This window comes from Delphinus delphis, chromosome 18 (assembly GCF_949987515.2).
Source record: "Delphinus delphis chromosome 18, mDelDel1.2, whole genome shotgun sequence".
In the NCBI taxonomy this organism is placed as follows: domain Eukaryota; kingdom Metazoa; phylum Chordata; class Mammalia; order Artiodactyla; family Delphinidae; genus Delphinus; species Delphinus delphis.
In genome coordinates this window covers 5,618,559-5,637,870 of record NC_082700.1, presented here as the reverse complement: position 1 = coordinate 5,637,870, position 19,312 = coordinate 5,618,559, and the positions used below count along the sequence as shown (strand labels likewise).

The following is a 19,312-nucleotide window of genomic DNA, read 5'->3' as shown; positions in this document are numbered from 1 at the left end:
GCTAAAAATGTTATGCGCTGAACTCCCTTCTCCCTCTGTCTACTTTTAAGCAAGTCATGAATTCTACACACTGAAGGAAAACAATTGTGCTTCAGTGGAAAACGGTGCACTGTCTAAAGGATAACCCCTCTGGCGTCTGATTCTGTGGGAGATATTTTACACCTCTGTTAAGCTGTAAATAACTGATAAATACCGCACTGCAAGATAATTCTCGTCTATAGGCAATGCTGTCTGGTGAAGGCTCGACGGACTTCCCTCCTCCCCTGTGGAAAAGACAGTTTACACATTTGTTCCAATATTCCTCATCTATGATGTGTTTTGTAATACAGGATTGGCTCCCTCACAACTTAAATAAAATCTTTAGTACTTTCTCCTTTTTATATCTGTACATCCTGATTTTAACCTTTTTTCGGAAAATCATCTTTTAACCCTACATTTCCCAGTCTACTTTGAAATAATCATATGTGGCCTAATATTAACCTTGAAAACCAAATGTTTCCCTTAATAGACAGGAAAATTCATTTGTTGTTCTGCTGTTCTTCGTTTCTAGTTCAGTTTAACAAATGCACAAAATTAAGTACCAATAAAGGGAACAGGGGTGTCTCAATCACTGTTTGGCATCAAAAATCAAAGTAAAGAAAACCAACTCGGAAGATCCCAGACAAATGCACTCCTTAATTCAGCCCAATATTTAGTCTGGGGCTCAGTTCAACCAAATAACATTAAAAATAATGATAAAGAAAATTTTAGTGTCTTTCCTCTATTCAACCCAACGTCCCCTCAAAGAACATAGAGAATGACAGACTGGATCTAAGATACTGAATGTCTGAGGCTCACCATGGTAAACCTATGGCAGAGTTTCTCAAGCTCAGCACTAGTGACATATTGGACCAGACAATCCTTCGTTGTCGGGGACTGTCCTGTGCACTGGAGGGTATTTAGCAGCATCTGTGGCCTCAACCCACTAGTAGCCAGTAGCACCCCGCTGCCAACTGTGACAATCAAAAATGTTCCAGACGTTGCCAAATGACCCAATGACCCATGAGGGGTAAAATCATTCCTGGCTGAGAACCACTGATCTACAGGAAATAAATTATGATTTGAGTTGAGAAGTCCTAATTTGATGGAAGTATGAAGAATAGAAAGGAAAAGGGAAAGGAAAAAGTCAGTAAGACCAACATTAATAAATGAGTCAAAATGAGTCAAAGGTTAACAGTAAACATGAGACATAAAAAAGATCAGAGTGAGACAAGCGACAGAAAAAACCACTTATTAAACCTTGTTTGAACACGGGCGCACAGAATTGGATTAACCACAATCTTTAGTTTGTGACACTCAAATCACGAGCTCATGTCCATGCATGGCCTGCTTTTATTCAGTTAATTATTCTTAATAATACGGTAAGCATCTGCAAACCTGGCACACAAAACGAAGCCTCAGACCTTGACTTGAATGGTCATCTAAATACATGGTTCTCTACCAACCTCTGCCTTCCTTCTCTGTCTTCCTTCCGTTTTTATATAGTTTCATTATACCTATATGTATTCCTCAAAATTTTATTATGTATATATGCATATACACATGCATTTATTGATAATGTAAATACATATATAAATTTCAACTTTATAAAAAGGTATCATGCTCTATGTAGTCTCTCGCAGCTCACTTTTAAACTTAATATTACATTACTGAGATTCTTCCACATTACTGCTTTCTTTATGAAGTGTACTTTCTTCATTTAAACTGCCATGTAATATTCCATTGTCTGACAGTATCAGTTAATTCATCCACTGTCCTTCAAGATGAGCGTTTGGACTGATCAAAGTTTCTGCTATTGTAAGCAGTGATATTATGGATACTTTATACATTTTCTAGTTAAAAATATATAGTTGACCTATATCTAGGAGCAGAACTGCTAGATCACAGGGTACACAGATATTCAGCTTCAGGAATTTTCTGAAGTGATAACACATTCACCAATTTATACAACCAACAGCAATGTACTGGAGAACCTGTGGATCCACATCCTACTACTGCACATGGTCAGACTTTCCAATGATATCTTATCTGTCTTTCCCTGATCATCAGTGATGTTCAACATTTCTTCATAGATTTTTCGTTGTATGAATTTCCACTTTCTTGAAATGCCTATTCCTACCTTTTGGCCATTTTTCTGTTTTGTTGTTGTTTTTTTTTTTCAGGCTCTTACTAATTTGTGGTTTTTATTTTCTTCGTCAATTGTGTAAATACCTTCTTCAAGTTTTTTCTTTACTATAGATATCTTTGGAGTGTTTTTAATTTTTTTAAATTAATTAATTAATTAATTAATTAAATTTTTGGCTGCCTTGGGTCTTTGTTGCTGCGTGCGGGCTTTCTCTAGTTGCGGCGAGCAGGGGCTCCTCTTTGTGTGGTGCGTGGGCTTCTCGTTGCGGTGGCTTCTCTTGTTGTGGAGCACCAGCTCTAGGTGTGCGGGCTTCAGTAGTCGTGGTGCACAGGCCCAGCCGCTCTGCGGCATGTGGGATCTTCCCGGACCAGGGCTCGAACCCGTGTCCCCTGTATTGGCAGGCAGATTCTTAACCACTGCACCACCAGGGAAGTCCCTTTAACCGTAATTCAGTAAAATTTATCAGTGCTTTCTTTAAGAGTCAAGAATTTTTGCCTCCAGTATAGGAAATCTTTCTCTACGGAAAGATTAAATTTACTCATTTGTGTTTCATTGTACGAATTTTAAAGTTTTGCTTTTGACATTTAAATTCTTAATCTATTTGGAACTGGTTTTTGCATGTGGTTTGAGATCATGATACAATTGTAACAATACAATCTTTTACCATAAAGAAAACCATTTTTTCCAATGCCTTCCTTTCCCCACTGATTAGCCACCTCTATCACAGAATGTGTCTAGGTTCTCCCTAGTCTGTTCCAGTAATCAATTTGTCTAACCCAGCGCCATTACGACACTGTTTCAGTTACTATAGACTCAAACCAAGCCTCCCCTCCCCAATACACCCAGAACCCTAATCATAATCTTCAAAGTGCTTCAGGTAGTCTTGGACCTTTACTCTTTGATATATTTATCATATACTATGAAAAGCTCTGCTATGCTGTAATATAATAAAAAAATAAAATAAAATCTTGATTAGAAGTGTGGAAATTTCAGCCAATCCCCCAACCTTCCACAGAGGAGAGAGAGGTTGGAGACTGAGTCAATCACGAAGAGCCAGAGATTTAATCAACCACACCAAGACAATGAAACATTCATAAGAATTCCTAAACAGAGGGATTCAGAGGGCTTACAGGTTGGTGAGCATGATGAGGGGCTGGGAGGGTGGCATACCTGGAGAGGGCATGGAAGTTCCCCACACCCCACCCTATCCCCACACTCTGCCCCATATATCTCTTCCATTTGGCTGTTCCTTGAGTTGTACTCTTTATAATAAGCCAGTAACAGTTTACAAAGTGCTTTCCCGAGTTCTGTGAGTCATTCCAGCTAATCGCCGAACCTGAGGGCATGTTGTGGAAACCCCCAAATTTGTAGTTGGCCAGAGAGAAGTTTGAGTAGCCTGGGTACCCCATTTCAGCTGGCATCTGAAGAAGGAGTGGTCTTATGGGACTGAGCCCTTAACAATTAAATTGTTAGGACACGAATTAGGTGTCAGAAGTATATGAGTAAGAATAGCTCATGTGCTTTGACTGAAATTATACTGAATCTATAGATTAGTTTACGAAAATGGCAACCATTATGTCCTCCTATTCATGAATATCGTACTTCACTCTCTATATTTATCTTATTTAACACCTTAGTAAATCTCTGCCACTGATATCTTACACATCTTTTGTTCTGCTTATTCCTAGGTACTGATATTCTGAAGCCACTGTAAATAGCATCTTCTAACTTTTTTTTTTTTTTTACCCTAGCTAGGGCCTCAAAGACAATGCTTAATAATAAGGAAAATTCCAACGTGAACATTTCAAAGGCTATGACAGGTAAGTTTCCTGCCCAGCCTTAAGACATAACAGCCAGACAGACATATTCCTTTGAACTCTTTAGCGATCAAGAGGATACACAGTGGACTGTGCTGAATTCGCGATTACAACCAGGTGTTCTGAGATTATCGCTACAGCAAATGTATTCCTACTGTATTATTTATAAAGTTTTCCTAAATTACACCACATTTCACTGTGCCTATACTGAATAAGCTAGGCAAAGAGATTTTAATGCTGAGAAACATCATGGTACAGTCAGAAAAACCGAGGTTTAAATTCTGACTCGGTCAGATAATTACTAGCCACTTGTTCTTAGAGGCAAGTTACTTAACCTGCCTGTTAACTTCAGTTTCCTCATACGTAAAACAAAGGTGATAATGTTAGTATCTATACCACAGGAGTTTTGTGAGGAAAAAACTTACACACAGAAAGCCTTAGTACCCTGTCTGGCATGCCGCAGCCTCAATAATAATAACACTCACCTCCCCACCCCTACTTAAGTACCTATACTTCATCGTTTCAAAAGATAATAATATTCTAGTGCACGATGAGGTAAATCACCATGAATTCTAAAACTACCTATTTTTTGGATGAACTAGAATCTTGTCACATGTAGAATTCTTTGAAAAAATACTAGATCAATGGCATCTTGGAATTCTTCTTAAGTAGGTTTCAAATAAATATAGTCATAAAATAGTAATTAGCTAGCTTAAGGCATAAAAACATGTAGGACTAGATAAGGATTACACTCTCCTTTAAAAGGAAGCATCAGTCAACTTGCATTTTACCTGGCATATCTGCTTGATCAATCTGAGCCATTGTTATTAAATGTCTGTTAATCAGCTCCTAAGAAAAGAAAACAAGTATATTTACATCTAAACACAACTTCTGAAATCTGGACTTTCTATTGCAACTGAAGAGCCTGAGTACTAATATTTTTGGCATGTGTACTTTTTAATGTTGGTATCAGGACACAACATTTCCAATAATGTGAAATGTCTAAATTCCAGTCCTGGATAGACCTGCCCATCGCTAAGGTTGGTTTCAAGTAGCAGTGCTATAACCCAGAGCATGCGGCTAGCTCTGTGGCCAAGCTCGTCGATAATTCACTCTACAAACATTATACTGGTGCAACTTACTTCTGTGAAACAAAAACATTTCTGAGAATCGAAGAGTAAAGTAGAATTCTACATACCAAATAATACCTGTTCAACACTGCCAAAAAAAACTAAATAATTTTATAAAACCTACTTTACAGAAAATATTGAGCTGCCTTAAAAATGAAGTTCATTTCTAGGCCAAATTACTTATTAGCCAACTACTACAGATATTAGCAAAAAGTTGTCTAGTGGTTAGAAACCATTTAAATTATTTATTTATATACTTCAGAGACCTTCCAGGGCACAGGAGGTGCCGTGCAAAAAGGTGGCCCATTTAAATAGCTACTCCGTGTTCTACATCTGAACACAGTTACTTGCAATTTTCTTTAAAAATGGGTTTCCTTAAATAAATATCAATTAGTCTCATAAACTGTAAATTCTATCTTCTTTATTACAGCATATTTGATTAAGTAATACAATTTGAAAGGAGCTCTGTTCTTTCTCCAGTTCTTTGCTAAAGCACGACAGACATTAAGTATTTCCACTCCGAACTCTGAAAGCATACCTGTCGGAGTTCATCAGCCATGAAGAAGGAAGGTGCATTTGCTTTTGGTTGCATATAAGCAACATGGGGTGCAGTTGGAGGATAAATATGGTAGTTTGGAAAAACCTGAAAGATAGGAAGGGGGAAAATATCGTGATCAATTGATAAGCTTTATCATTATTTCGATAAAGTTTTAATCTTTAAATGACAGTGACAAATGGATACTTTTAATCTTTAAATAATAGTGAATTAAACACCTGAGAAAAGCTATTATTAGTACACCTTCTGAATGATTTCATTTTTTAAATAATTTTTATTGGAATAACAAGTTTTTAAAAATCTAATGAGAAAGGAAACATTTCTTCAGATACAGTAAAATTTCAGGTCCAATGAGAGGCAAAAGGAGCTCTTTGTAAGCATTTTTTTAAGGCAGCTGGAAGAGAGGAAGAAAGTAGATATTCACGGTGCTTGGGCACAGTCAGATCAGGTAGTAACTCTGCCGTGGACGCCCAAAGAACTGTCCTCTTTAAGGGTTTCTAGCGACCAAACGAAACAAAATGTTATCTAGATACTTAACACTTCAAACTAGAACAGAAGAGAGGACCAACATACTCTGGGTCAGCAGTGGAGGTGAACAGAAGGGTATGACAATATACCTTCCAATCAAACTACAACAAAGTTACTCAATTCTGCTTCCAGCTTCTTGTCTTTGCCTCTTCCAATTGGAATCTTCTCACCACCCCGCTTTTTTCCCTTTTTCCTCTGCCTCTCCTTCCCTTCAACTGGTCCACGATACAAAATCAAGTACATCCTAAAATATCTTTTGTTTTATTCTTTCATTTTTAAAGCCAAAACATTTTTTTTTCTCTTTTAAAAATGAATTCATTTGATTTCTGTTGCCCTCATGTGGCTCTTCTGCTCTGGACCTCAACCAGGAAGTGATTTTGCAATACCTGTAAGGTCTCCTTTAACCTATACCTGAAGGGAGAAGAGTGCCTCCTTTTTCTTGCCTTGGTTTCCTTATATCAGGTAGTATAGTTGGGCATGACTACCTCAGGTTTACCAGGAGCATATTTTTAAGAGTGGTTTGAAGGGTAAAAACATTACAAAAATGTGCCACATATAATCTCCACAAAAACAGCTGAGACAGTTTTGTGACAAAAGAACCTCTTCATAGATTAAACTAACTTTTTTCTACAAATATGATAAAATAAAAAACGTAAATAATGATAAAATATGATAACCCCTCCCCCCAAAAGTAAAACATTGATGGAATTCTTACTTGAAAGAACCAAGGAAAGTCTCTACTCTACCTCAATTATTTGACCTTCAGTTCGGCAAGCTGTTCTGTGATAACTTTTGAAAGATCTCTGACCAAAAACAAAACAAAACAAGAAACTATTAGCTATTTTATTATTTTTTAGAAAGCATTTTACATGATTTACAAGTACTTCTATAAATGTTTTCACATTTACTTCTCATACGATGGTCGTGTGCTTAACCTCATTTACAATCGGGGGACCAGTCTCAGAGGTACTAAGATTCAAGAGTCACAAAACAATGGCAGAACTGGGACTCTTAAAAAGGAAAAATAAAAATCTGTTGTCTTTCCACTCAAACTGCCTTTTAGTAAAATATTAAATGTAATCAAAATAAATCATTAATTTAACTTATGGGGTCAAAATCTGCTTACCAAAATCCAAACATACTTTTCATCTAAGCCTGTCAGTTATGATTTTGTCAAATATCTACAGTTTAGACCAGCATTCATATTTTAATGGAATTTGGCTTTCTTACTCATGAGATCTTCATCTACTACTTATTTTTCTATAGCTAAATAATTTTTGAACATGGACAAAATTATGAAACTAAAAGTGTACAATTTATGGAACATGACGCTTCCCTCTCGGCCCCTCCCCCCCTACAGTCCTTTGGTAGCTCTTTCCTTACCCATAATCAGGGCTCCCTGAACGTCCTCCCTCCTTACCAGTGACCCATGCTGGAGGCCTCCTATCACTGTGTCCTCCACCATCCAGAGTTCTAGCTATTAAATCACTGCCTCGCCTGAGCAAGCATTTATCATCGGTTTGCTCTCAGCAACTACTGATAAGAATCCATCTACTTCTCTAACTACTTTCTCTAACTTCAGAGGTGAAACTACCTGTATCTACAAACAAAAGTCAGCAAACATCAACACCAGCTAGCACAAGTACTAGGTAACCCCATAAGCAAAACATGCCATAAAGTAATAAACTAGAGCTTAAATATAACTTCTGATTACAAGCAGATTTGGCCAAAACTAGAGATATTATTAATGCAGAAACAGATTACTTTGAACAGGTAAGAAGAGATTGGAATTATCATCTAAGTCAGAAATTAATTACTTTTTCACATCACAGTATAAAGATACAGGACTGGGTAAACCTCCTCGTTAATCTCATTAATAAGAAGAAGCTGCTATAAGAGCCCTCTCTTTTCTCCTTTAAATGCAGACATACCATTCCAGTCAAAGGTGCTGGAGTTGTGTCTGTATAGAAGTAAGTCGTCCCACCGACAGTTTCCTTTTGGATCACCTGACCAGAAGATGGAGTCTGAGAGACAGGATTATTAACAGGTGTAGAGGCACTAGAAGGCACCAAGTAATTGGCTGGATTTGGAGTGTGACTTCTTCTTCTGGGAGCAGGAGAAGTATGTGGAGTGATCTTGGGGGAGTGCAGAGGGGAAGATCCAGCAGACAATGACATTCCTGAAGAAGATGTAAAAATGTTTCTTAGAAAGCAAAAACTGGTTTCAGAGAAAAAAATCTGGAAAATAAAATGCAAACGTTCATTTGGAAGAAACATCTTTAGCAAAATTCTTTAAGTTCAAAAATAAAAGACAATTTTGTCTCGTTTTAGAGAAAGCTCTGATTAAAAGCAAATGTAAAGAATTTCTTTTTTTCAAATATAGTCATTCCCAAATAAATTAGGATATTTACTGTAAGAATACGTCTCCTCCATATCAAGGTTTACATGAGAAACTTCAATAATAAGAATTACTGATAATTTAATAAATTAATCAAAAAGTGAGAAATAACTGAGACTCTATAAAATTATGCCTTTTATAAAAGCCTTTCTTTAATAAAAGGCATAATTCCTTTTTTGTAATGAATCATTTAAAACTATGGCTATTAACAATACAAATATCACATACCCCTAAAATATTTTACTATCAAAAAATAAAATTATTTAATGAGATTTATTAGATTTCTTTTGGCCAAATACTACTAACAGAATGGTTTGAAAAAGCAAAAAAAAAAACTAAGTCTAGTCTTAGTTGAAATACATGGCCGCTTAAATACCATAGTTTTTTTAAAATCAAGACGTATACTATTTTGGTGCCTTTTGTCTTTAAACAGGCATACGCTATATAGTAGACAACTGAAAATTTCTGCAGATGCATACTCTGCTCTAGTGCGAGTTTTACCTAAACACAACTAGCAAGAAACCATTGTATGCAGAGCATCCTCTATCATGAATCTATGGTGGAGAAAGGGAAAGGACAATTGTCTTCAACCCTCAGGAGATTCCAAGCTATCTGAGAAAACAAGGCCAGGTCACATGTAAAAGGCATAAAATGGCTTACAGAAACACTCAAATAGAAACGAATGTACTGTCAACTCCATGCCTCCATACAGATGGAATGCAAATTAAGTAAAACCAGGCACAGTTTAGTCAAAGGCTTAATGGAGGCGATCAGTTCTGAGCAGAGACTGAAAATGGTTTCTCCAGCCACAGTTAGTTACACTTCCTGAAAGAATTAGCTTATCCAGGAGCTATTTTCTGGCTATTTGGGAAACAACTGAAAAACTTCACCTTTGAAATAATATGCCATCTCACGATTCAAGAAAAAAGTTACCAAAATGCTTCTGGTCACAGAAATATGATTAACAGGGATATGAATTTCAATTGCTAAGAATTCATAAAACACGAACACTTTTTTGAAAAGATGTAGGTGAATAAAAATAAGGTTGAGAACTGAGATAATACTTATTTTTACTCTGGATAGCCCTCTGTATTTCCTAAGAGCCCTGACATAATTATTTTGTCTGATTTTCTGAGCAACGAAGGTAGCTCAGGTAACAAGCACCGCAGTACAGATCAGAAATTTACACACAGGGGGGGCTGTTATCTGACCAAGGACATATGTGCACAGCCAACAGCAAAGCCAGGCTTCAAACCCAAGTCTCCAAACTTCCAGTTTAATACTCTTCCTGCTATAACACAATGTCTACTGCACTGACATTAAAATAGGCCAGGAATTTCGCAAGTATGTCTTAAATACATCTAAGAGAAACTTTAAAAGTCTAAAACCCTTTAGAAAAATACTTATAAGGAAGCCAAGCTATTATATTAACATATGAGCCTAATTTTTAAAACTCATGATTCTTTTTTTTTTTGCGGTACGCAGGCCTCTCACTGTTGTGGCCTCTCCCGTTGCGGAGCACAGGCTCTGGACGCGCAGGCTCAGCGGTCATGGCTCACGGGCCCAGCCGCTCCACGGCATGGGGGATCTTCCCAGACCGGGGCACAAACCCATGTCCCTTGCATCGGCAGGCGGACTCTCAACCACTGCGCCACCAGGGAAGCCCTACATATGAGCCTAATTTTTAAAAAACTTTTCCAGAGTTCTGTATTTTTTCTAACTCTGTATATTATACATTTAATTGTAGGTCAATCCATACTGCAAAAATTGGGAGGATTATTCAACTATTTTCAAAAGATACATACTCCCCACTCATCTAATATGAAATGCATCTACAGTTTTCCTAAAGCTAGTCTCTAAGCCCTTCCAATATAAAACTGGCCAAGTCACCAAAAATGAGTAAATTTGTTTACTACCTTTAAATTAATAACATCAGCAAATACAGCTACCAATTCTTAAGCACTTTCCATATGTCAGGCAGTAATAAAAGTGCTTCACATACACGACTATTTAATCCTCACAACAACCCTGTGAGGTAGGTATATCAACAGTCACCTCACAGAGGAAGAAACTAACTTAAAAATAATTTTTAAAAATTTATTGTAAGGGCAAATACAGGTTACTGAACAAAAGAATCAAGATTGAAACTCAGGCCTATTTGATTCCAAAGCCTGTGCTCTTAGCCAATATCTAATACAGCTGCCCAACCCCTAAGCCATACACCAGAGAACAGAAAGGGGGTCCATTACACTTAGGAGCGTTAGTGTGACAACTTAAACGACGTGTGGGAGCAGGGTAGGGGAAGTGGGGTGCAGCAGGAGAGGAGGGGAAGAGTCTGGCACCAGAGCAGGCGTACAAGTGAAACAAAAGGTAGAATCTCTCCTTAAGGCAAAATACGAGGAAAAAGACTACCAAAAACAATCTAGGAGAATGTACAGGTTGTAAGTTACAAGCTCTCTCTTCAGAATTTTAAATTTTGTGGCTATTCTAGTACAAAGTTTCAGCACTGAAATCTGAGTTAATATATCTGAGCTGAGGCTGGCTGGCATGATCTAAACACATACAAAATAAAACATGTAAAACAGTAATAAGGATCACCACCCATAAGGGTAACAGAATATTTAAGTTGTATGGGAAGCTAGAAAGGAAACTGACCTCTAAGTTACTGAAACATCCAGCCACAAAAGGCATAGCTTTGTGCCACCAAAATATTTTGCAAACATGTTAAAGAATCGAGTAAAATACACACATATCTGCTTGGAGAGAGTTATTCTGTACTTGGTATTGTGAAGACGATAAGCACAACACACTTAATATTAACTGCCTGCATGTAACACTAAATTACAGACAGCACAAAGGAGCAGAACCTTACTACAGAAATCAGTAACTAAAAATCAAAGTGAAGTAGAATGAACAGATTCCATTTCATCTCTCTTGCATGTAAATATTCCTTTATAAGTTCCATCTTCCCTTATATGGGGGGGTGGAGGCAGGGGCGCTACTTGTGGTTATTACAACAGTTTGCTATTAATTAGTACTCAATCACATGAACACGTATGCAAACATAGCAACACACTGAGGATACCATGAGAGACAAACAAGAAGAATGAAAATCTGTATTTTAAAAAAAATCTGAATTAAAAATATTTAATTTGTGTATTTATTTTTTGCATTACTTTTGTAATTAACTCTTAAAATGACATTTTGGTGAGATCACATACAATAATTACACTGTAATTTCTTATTAAGTGAATATGCAAACTGAGATATTTAAGTCATGTGTAAGTTAATCGCTTTAGAACATTCGAACAAATCCTTCTTAAAAGTACCCAATTCAAAGAAAAGTGAGGAACAATACAGAAATGCCCACTGGACGAATTAACCAGAGCAATGAACAAAATAAATGAAATTTTTAAAATTTAAGGTTAACTTATCAAGGTAAAAGTATCAGTGTTTCTGGATGACATAATTCTATACCTGAAAAACCCAAGGAAACAAACAAACAAAAAAGACTCTTGTAAATAATGACAGAATGCATAAAGTAAATGGCTCCAGTATTACAAAATACCAAATGAATCGTTCCTAAATACAAACATCCACCTAAGACAATCATATTTCTGGGAAATCAGAGACTGAGCTAAATAAAACAAATACCCTCCCTCAACCCCAACCAAAACTATGAGCACATAGAACTGCACGATAAAATACAATACCCACATTTAAAAACATAGCTGAAATCAAAAGAATAGCAACAAAAGCAAAAACTCCAAGAGCAAGAAATTAAGGCAAAATTGTGAACTAGAGATTATACTGTGGGAACTTTGGAAAACCACATCCCAGGCCAGATATAGTGTCTACAAGTTAAGGCTTCCATGTTCACATAGGCATATGAAACATGGCCTTCAGCACATAAAATGTGGAGAATGAAATTCAAATCCCAGTGTAAAGCCAGGAGTCTGGAAAAGCTGTACCATCAGGCAATGGTGGAGGAGAAAACTGTTACCTGTCAGCCCACAGGCAATAGGTAGGCTTGTCTGTGGAACAGAGATGGAGGAAAGGAAGAGGGCTTGGCGCGTGGTGGGGGGGGTTCAAGAGAAATGGAAACCTAATGCCTGCACCATGCACAGGTGCAGGAGAGAAAAAGCCCCAGGAGATTCTGTGTGATAGGGATCCCAGTGGGTAATTATAAAACTTAAACTGCACTGGCAATGGACACCTGGGTAAAGCAAACACCAACTATTTCGACAAACAAACAAACAAACATGATCCCTCCCCAGAAAATAATCCCATGTGAAAAGAACTCCCAAAATGAGAATCAAATATGCATAATACATTGAGAATTAGCACCCTGAAAACAATGAATCCCAGATAACAGAACCCTATAAAGGAGATTTTAAAAACCCTACAACTAAAATGATTAAGGACATGAAAGAAGTGACAAACATTTGGCCTCTCCCGTTGCGGAGCACAGGCTCCGGACGCGCAGGCTCAGCAGCCATGGCTCACGGGCCCAGCCGCTCCACGGCATGTGGGATCTTCCTGGACCGGGGCACGAACCCGTGTCCCCTGCATCGGCAGGCGGACTCTCAACCACTGCGCCACCACGGAAGTCCCATTTGTCCTTCTTAAACAGAACTATATTCTATAAGAGTAAAAATTATAACCATTAAAATTAAAGGAGAAAAAACTTAACAGGTGAGTTAAATAGCAAGAGCAAGGTAGATACAAAGACAAGAAAAGTAAACCAGAGAAGAATCTAGAAACAAAGCTTGGAAAATATAAAAGACTGGTTAAGATACACAGAAGGTAGAATGAGAAGGCAAATTTCCAGGATAAAGAAAATACTGGAGAAGCAATATTCGAAGAAAAGCTTTGGGATATTCAAGAACTAGGAAATCCTCATTCCAGAAATCCTAAACAAGAGTCCTGAACAGAATAAGTAAAAACAAGTCCCTTTCAATCAATCAGGTGAAACTGTTGCATGCCAAAGATAAAGAGAAAAACCTAAAAAGCTACAAAAGCAAAAAAAGACAAATTATCTTTAAAAAAAAAAAAGGACAATTACATTCACAGGAGACTGATCAGCAACACTAGACAATGAAAAAATGTGCTCAAAGTAAGGGAAATAAATGTCATCTTAAAGTTTATGCACAATTTGCAAGTGAGGGGAAAAGTAAAGACATTTTTAAGGTCACTCACATCTCCTTGGCAAAAGAACAATTAAATGATCCACTTCAATACAGAAGAAAACTCCTTCCCCCAAAAAGCACAGAATAAAAGAATGTATGGGTAAATCTGAACAAGCACTGACAGTGAAACAATTAGGCTGAGATAGGTTCAAGTCAAAGTGTAATTAAAATTCTAGGTTACTGTAACACTGAAAGAGGGCAGGAAGGACTTCAACAAGTTCATACTGAGTAAAGCATGCATGGTAAAATTCTAGGGGTGACCATACACAAAACCAAAACATAGTACGTAACATCCAACCTCTACCCTATACTGTACACAAAAATTACCTCAAAAATCTAAATGCAGGAACTAACCTATAAAACTCTAAGAAAACCAGCATATACTTCATGATCTTCAGCTAAACAAGTGTTTCTTAAGTTGACACCTAAAGCACACATAACCAAGGGAAAAAGAAAAAGAAATTAGACTTCACTAAAATTTTAAACTTTTTGTACTTCAGAGGAAACCATCAAGAAAGTGAAAAGCCAACCCACAGAATGGGAGAAAATATTTACAAATCATATATTCAGTAAAGGTCCAGTATATAGAATATATAAAGAACTCTTATAACTCAACAACAAAAATAACCAAATTTTAAAATTGGCAAAGGATCTGCATAGACATTTTTCCAAAGAAGATAAACAAATGGCCAATAAGCAGGTAAAAAGCAGCTCAACATCATTAGGAACATGCAAATCAAAACCACAGTGATACCACATTATACCTACTATGACAGCTATAATCAAAAATAAGAACAATAACAAGTGTTAGTGAGGAAGTGGAGAAAACGAAATCCTTAACACATTGCTGGTGGGAGTGTAAAATAATGCAATCACTTTGAAAACAGTCTGGCAGTTCCTCAAACTGTTAAACACCAGTAATTCTACTCCTAAGTATGTTACCCAAGATAACTGAAAACATTATCTTCACACAAAAACCAGTACATGAATGTTCAAAGCAGCACTATGCATAATAGTCAGAAAGTGGAAACAACTCAAATGTCTATCAACTGATAAACGGGTGAACAAAATGTGATCTCGCCTATACTATGGAATACTATTCACCTGTATGAAGGAAAAAAATACTGATTCATGCAACAACATGGATGAAGCTTGAAAACACTGTTAAGTGAAAGAAGCCAGAGACAAAAAAGCCACACGTTGTATGATTCTATTTACATAAAACGGCCAGAAGAGGCAAATCCATAAAGACATAACGTAAATTAGTGGTTTCCAAGGACTGAGGAGGGGGGAAATGGGGAGTGACTACTAATAGGAAGGTATGAAGTTTCTTTTTAGGGTTATGAAAATGCTGTGGAATTAGACTATGATGATGGTTGCACAGTCTTGAGAGTATACTAAACACCACTGAATTGTACACTGTAGAAGAGTGAAGTTTATGATATGTGAATTACATCTCAACAAAAATAGTTAATACCTAAATTATTGCTGCAGGTGAGGGGAGAAGGATCAAGAAAACTCCATTAATCCAATGGGCGTATGGGGTGGGGGGTGGGGGAGAGAGGGGGAGAGGGAGAGGGAGAGAGAGAGAGAGAGAGAGAGAGAGAGAGAGAGAGAGAGAGAGAGAGTGTGTGTGTGTGTGTGTGTGTGTGTGTGTGTGTGTGTGTGTGTGTGTGTGTGTGTGTTGGAGAGGGGGGAGAGACAAACAGATTGCAAAAAACAAAATTCCACTTACATTAACTAGCAATAAAAACCTAAAATATCTAGGCACAAACTTACCCAGGATGTGCAGGACTTACATGAAGAAAAAGGTAAAACTCTACTGTCAGAAACAAAAGATAACTTGAACAAAAGAAAATAAATACCTGTACCTATTTGTTGTAAAAATGTCAATTCTACCCCAAACTAATCTAAAAGCATAATGCTAGCTCAATAAGAAAACCAACATAATTTTTTTTATTTAGCCAAACCAATTATATTCATTGGAAAAATAAGCAGTAAGATAGCCAGGAAAATTACTAAAGTAAAGCAAGTACAGAGGAAGAACAAAAAAAAAAAAAGAAGAAGAAAGAAGACTGAAAAAGTAAAAGGAAGAAAAAAGTACTGTATAAGGTCACTGGATACTAAAAAAGTGATGAAAGCTATAGTAACAAAAATATTGGATAAAGGCTCCCATGAACAGTGGGTCAACACAACAGAATAAGCATGAAACTTGACCCCAAATATACATGAAAAAATAAGCATAAGATAAAACTTCAGGGGAGGAGATGGACAGTAGTCAGATATGCCAACTTACTAGCCATCCCTAAATGACGAATTGAGTAAAGATAAAAGCAAATAGATGGTTATTTAGATAAAATAAATAAAAGTGACTCACCCTTCCATTCATTACACCCATAAAAAAGACAAATAAATATTCAGATTTAATATTTAAGAGTTTAAAACGAAAAGTATCTCAAAGAACATTTTTTTAAATATAATGTTATGAAGACATACAAAACACAAAGGTCAAAATAGAATTTAACTTCTTCAAAAAATAAATATTTCTACACAGCAAAAAAAAGATATTTGCAACACTTAGTAAAAGGCTAATCATCTTATTATATAGTTCTTAAAATCATTAAGAAAATAGAAAGCAACCAATAGAAAATGGACAAATTATACAAGTAGTCAGTCTGCAGAAAAGAAAATTAAATGCCTCAAACATATAAAAAGATGCTAATATTCACTGATTAAAAGAGATGCAAAGTAAAGCCAGTGTATCATTGGCTCAGACTGGCGTAGATTAAAAAGTTTATTTAGACAATTATTAAAAGGGCGGATGGCATATAAATACTGTCATACATTTTTCGTGTCGATTGTTACAATCTCTTTTGGAAGAATATTTGGCAATACCTATCAACTAAAACCTTTTAATTGGCATGATAATGATAAACAATTCAAACTAAAAATGTCATAAAATGAAAAATAAAAGCTATAAACTCCATTAAAGTGTATATTTTTGTCTTGCTCATCTTTGAGGCCCTCAGAAGTCACTGAATAAATGCCTCATGAACAAATGCTAAGGTCGCTTTTAAATCTCTTCTAGGAAAAACAAATGTAATATTTTCTTCTCTCAAAGAATTTTTTAAAAGGTGTCCTCTCAGATACAAATGTATCTAAGATGCCAGAGCAAAGATCCTCCTAAATATGAAAACATTAGGAGCATCCCTTTTAAAATCAGGTACAAGACAAAAATGTCAACTATGATTTCTTCTGTACAATCCCATACTAAAGACCCTGGCCAATGCAAGAAAACAACAGAAAAAAGATTACAAAGGAAGAGATTATTATCATTATTTGCAAGTAAGTGTTCAAATTTTATATACACACACATATACATATGTATATATACATATAAAATAATCTACAAATTATTAGAAATAGAATGTCTCAAAGTAACCAACACACAAATGTCAATCACATATTTTCACACTAAGAATAATGAACTAGAAAATTTTTATTTTTGAGACGCCAAATTATAATACCAACAATTACCACAAATGTGTCTCAGAATATCTTACAAAATATATGTAATACTTGAACACAGAGAATTATAAAACTTTGTGGAAAGGCATTAAAGAAGACCTGGAAAAAAGAACTGGACAGAGAGCCCATGTTCATGGACAGAAAGACAATACTGAAATCGTGACGATCCTCTTCGATTCATCTAAAGATTCGATACAACTTCCCTGAAGGCACCAGGCTGCTTCACGGATCCACAAGGCTTGAAGACTGTCCCCTCCTCTGGTACACTCATCAACAACCCTCCTTGTCAACACCGAGCTCTCTAAACCCCACCCTCACAGTAAATTCCAATTCAACTTCTGAAAAATCTTCTTACTCTATAAAAATTCTCCTGATACTCATGTTTAAAAATTATTCCCATCATTTTGTACTTTATCTTTTGCTGCAAGTAGCACACAATGCAAACTGTCTCTTTGCAGGGGAGAACTGCGCCTTAATCCTCTCTGTATTCCCAACTACACACGTAATGGCACGGTGTCAGCACACAATACATTTATCGAAAAGGAAAAAGAAAGAGGTGAAAGTTTCCTCTTCTTGGTACAGCAATAGCTACAAACAGGAAGTGAAGAGTGCCAACACCAGAATTAACTGAGTATAACAAGTTGGGAGGAGAAAAGCAAGTGTTCATGCTATCAAGTGGCATAGATGCCAGTTGTCACTATTTAAAAGCAAATGTGAAACAGCAAATGTGAGAGAAAGAGAAGAATCTGAAGAATTTGAGGGGAAGGGCATTCTTGTAACACAGCAGTCTGATTATTCTAGTACTACTCTTTCCACATCTATGTAGCCTGGGTAAATCTAGATTACACTAATGTTAACTAAAATTGTTAATGCTGTTGTAACTAAAGTTGTTAACTTTAACAAAGTTCCAATAACCACATTAAATCCTCAGTAATAAACTGTCATGTATGGCTACACTGAAGAGAATGGTTTAGATTAGAAATCACCAAAATATATCTCATACTGAACAGATGAATGAATTAAAGACAAACAGAGGAAGCGTTTTATCTACTTAACAATAGGGCCAATATTTGGGACCTCATCCAAGAGAAAATCATAGTAAGGAATTTATATGATCATATCCAGGAATACAAAAAACGAAGTTACTACTAAAGATATATTTCTTACTTTACTGATTTTTTTTTAAACCAAATTCCCTAATCACACCCCCTCCCAAATAAAACAATGCACAGTTTATAGCCCAAAAAACAGACACTAAGTTTATACTCCTAAATTCTAACAGGATCTTAAACATACAATGAATTAATAAATCTTTTTCCTTGATATTGCTTATGATAACTTAAAGGGTGGGTATAAAAGGACAACTCTAAAATTGAGATCAGAGCGCTTTTCTCCCCCTCCCTCCGCCACTCACTCTTTCAGTGAGTCAGAGACAAGCTTTATTTCTTAGTCCATTTCTATCCACTAGCTGTTCTTAGCAGGAGGAGAAAGTGAGTCTAAAGAAAGTGTTTAATTGTAATCATTGACAGTTAAGTCTGTATGTCATGGAGTTCTCTGCAATTTGATGCAACCTGTCAGACAAATCCCCAGGATACTCTAGACAGCTATCCTATACGCAGGACAGACTTCTACTGTGTAGAACTTTCTGAAATAAAATGTCAAAAATTACAGAACAACATCAGAAATGCATTAAATTCTCCGTATGATGTTGATGACTACTGCATAAATAAAACTGCTTTAAAATATAATCCCTACAGTTTCTCAGTAAATTTAGTAACAAAGATCCTTGACTGGTGTGTGGGGGGGTCCCCCAAGACCACTTCCATGTTCAGAAAGTCACTGGAACTCAGCACAGGGTTGCACTCGCGACTAAGATCTACCACAGCAGTGTAGTAAACGTACACATCCAGATCTCAAGGGGCAAAGACGCAGGTGGAGACTAGAGGGATTCATCTGTGGGCTTCCTTATGCCCCCTTCCTCACGAGGGGTCACACGGCCCACT

General features: G+C 36.6%; 1 protein-coding gene across 3 annotated transcripts in view; it reads right to left on the bottom strand.

Moving 5' to 3' along the window:
* Nucleotides 1-19,312, bottom strand: part of PAN3 (poly(A) specific ribonuclease subunit PAN3) — a 116,312-nt gene that overhangs the window by 26,082 nt on the left and 70,918 nt on the right. For 2 of the 3 annotated variants that reach the window (XM_059995922.1, XM_059995920.1), the window contains exons 7-10: nt 8,127-8,374; nt 6,942-6,998; nt 5,650-5,754; nt 4,773-4,830 (exon numbers count right to left, since the gene is read on the bottom strand). In XM_059995922.1, the coding sequence (XP_059851905.1) occupies nt 4,773-4,830; nt 5,650-5,754; nt 6,942-6,998; nt 8,127-8,374 (468 nt within the window). The remainder of the gene's footprint in view (nt 1-4,772; nt 4,831-5,649; nt 5,755-6,941; nt 6,999-8,126; nt 8,375-19,312) is intronic. The other variant, XM_059995921.1, reaches the window with a different exon arrangement.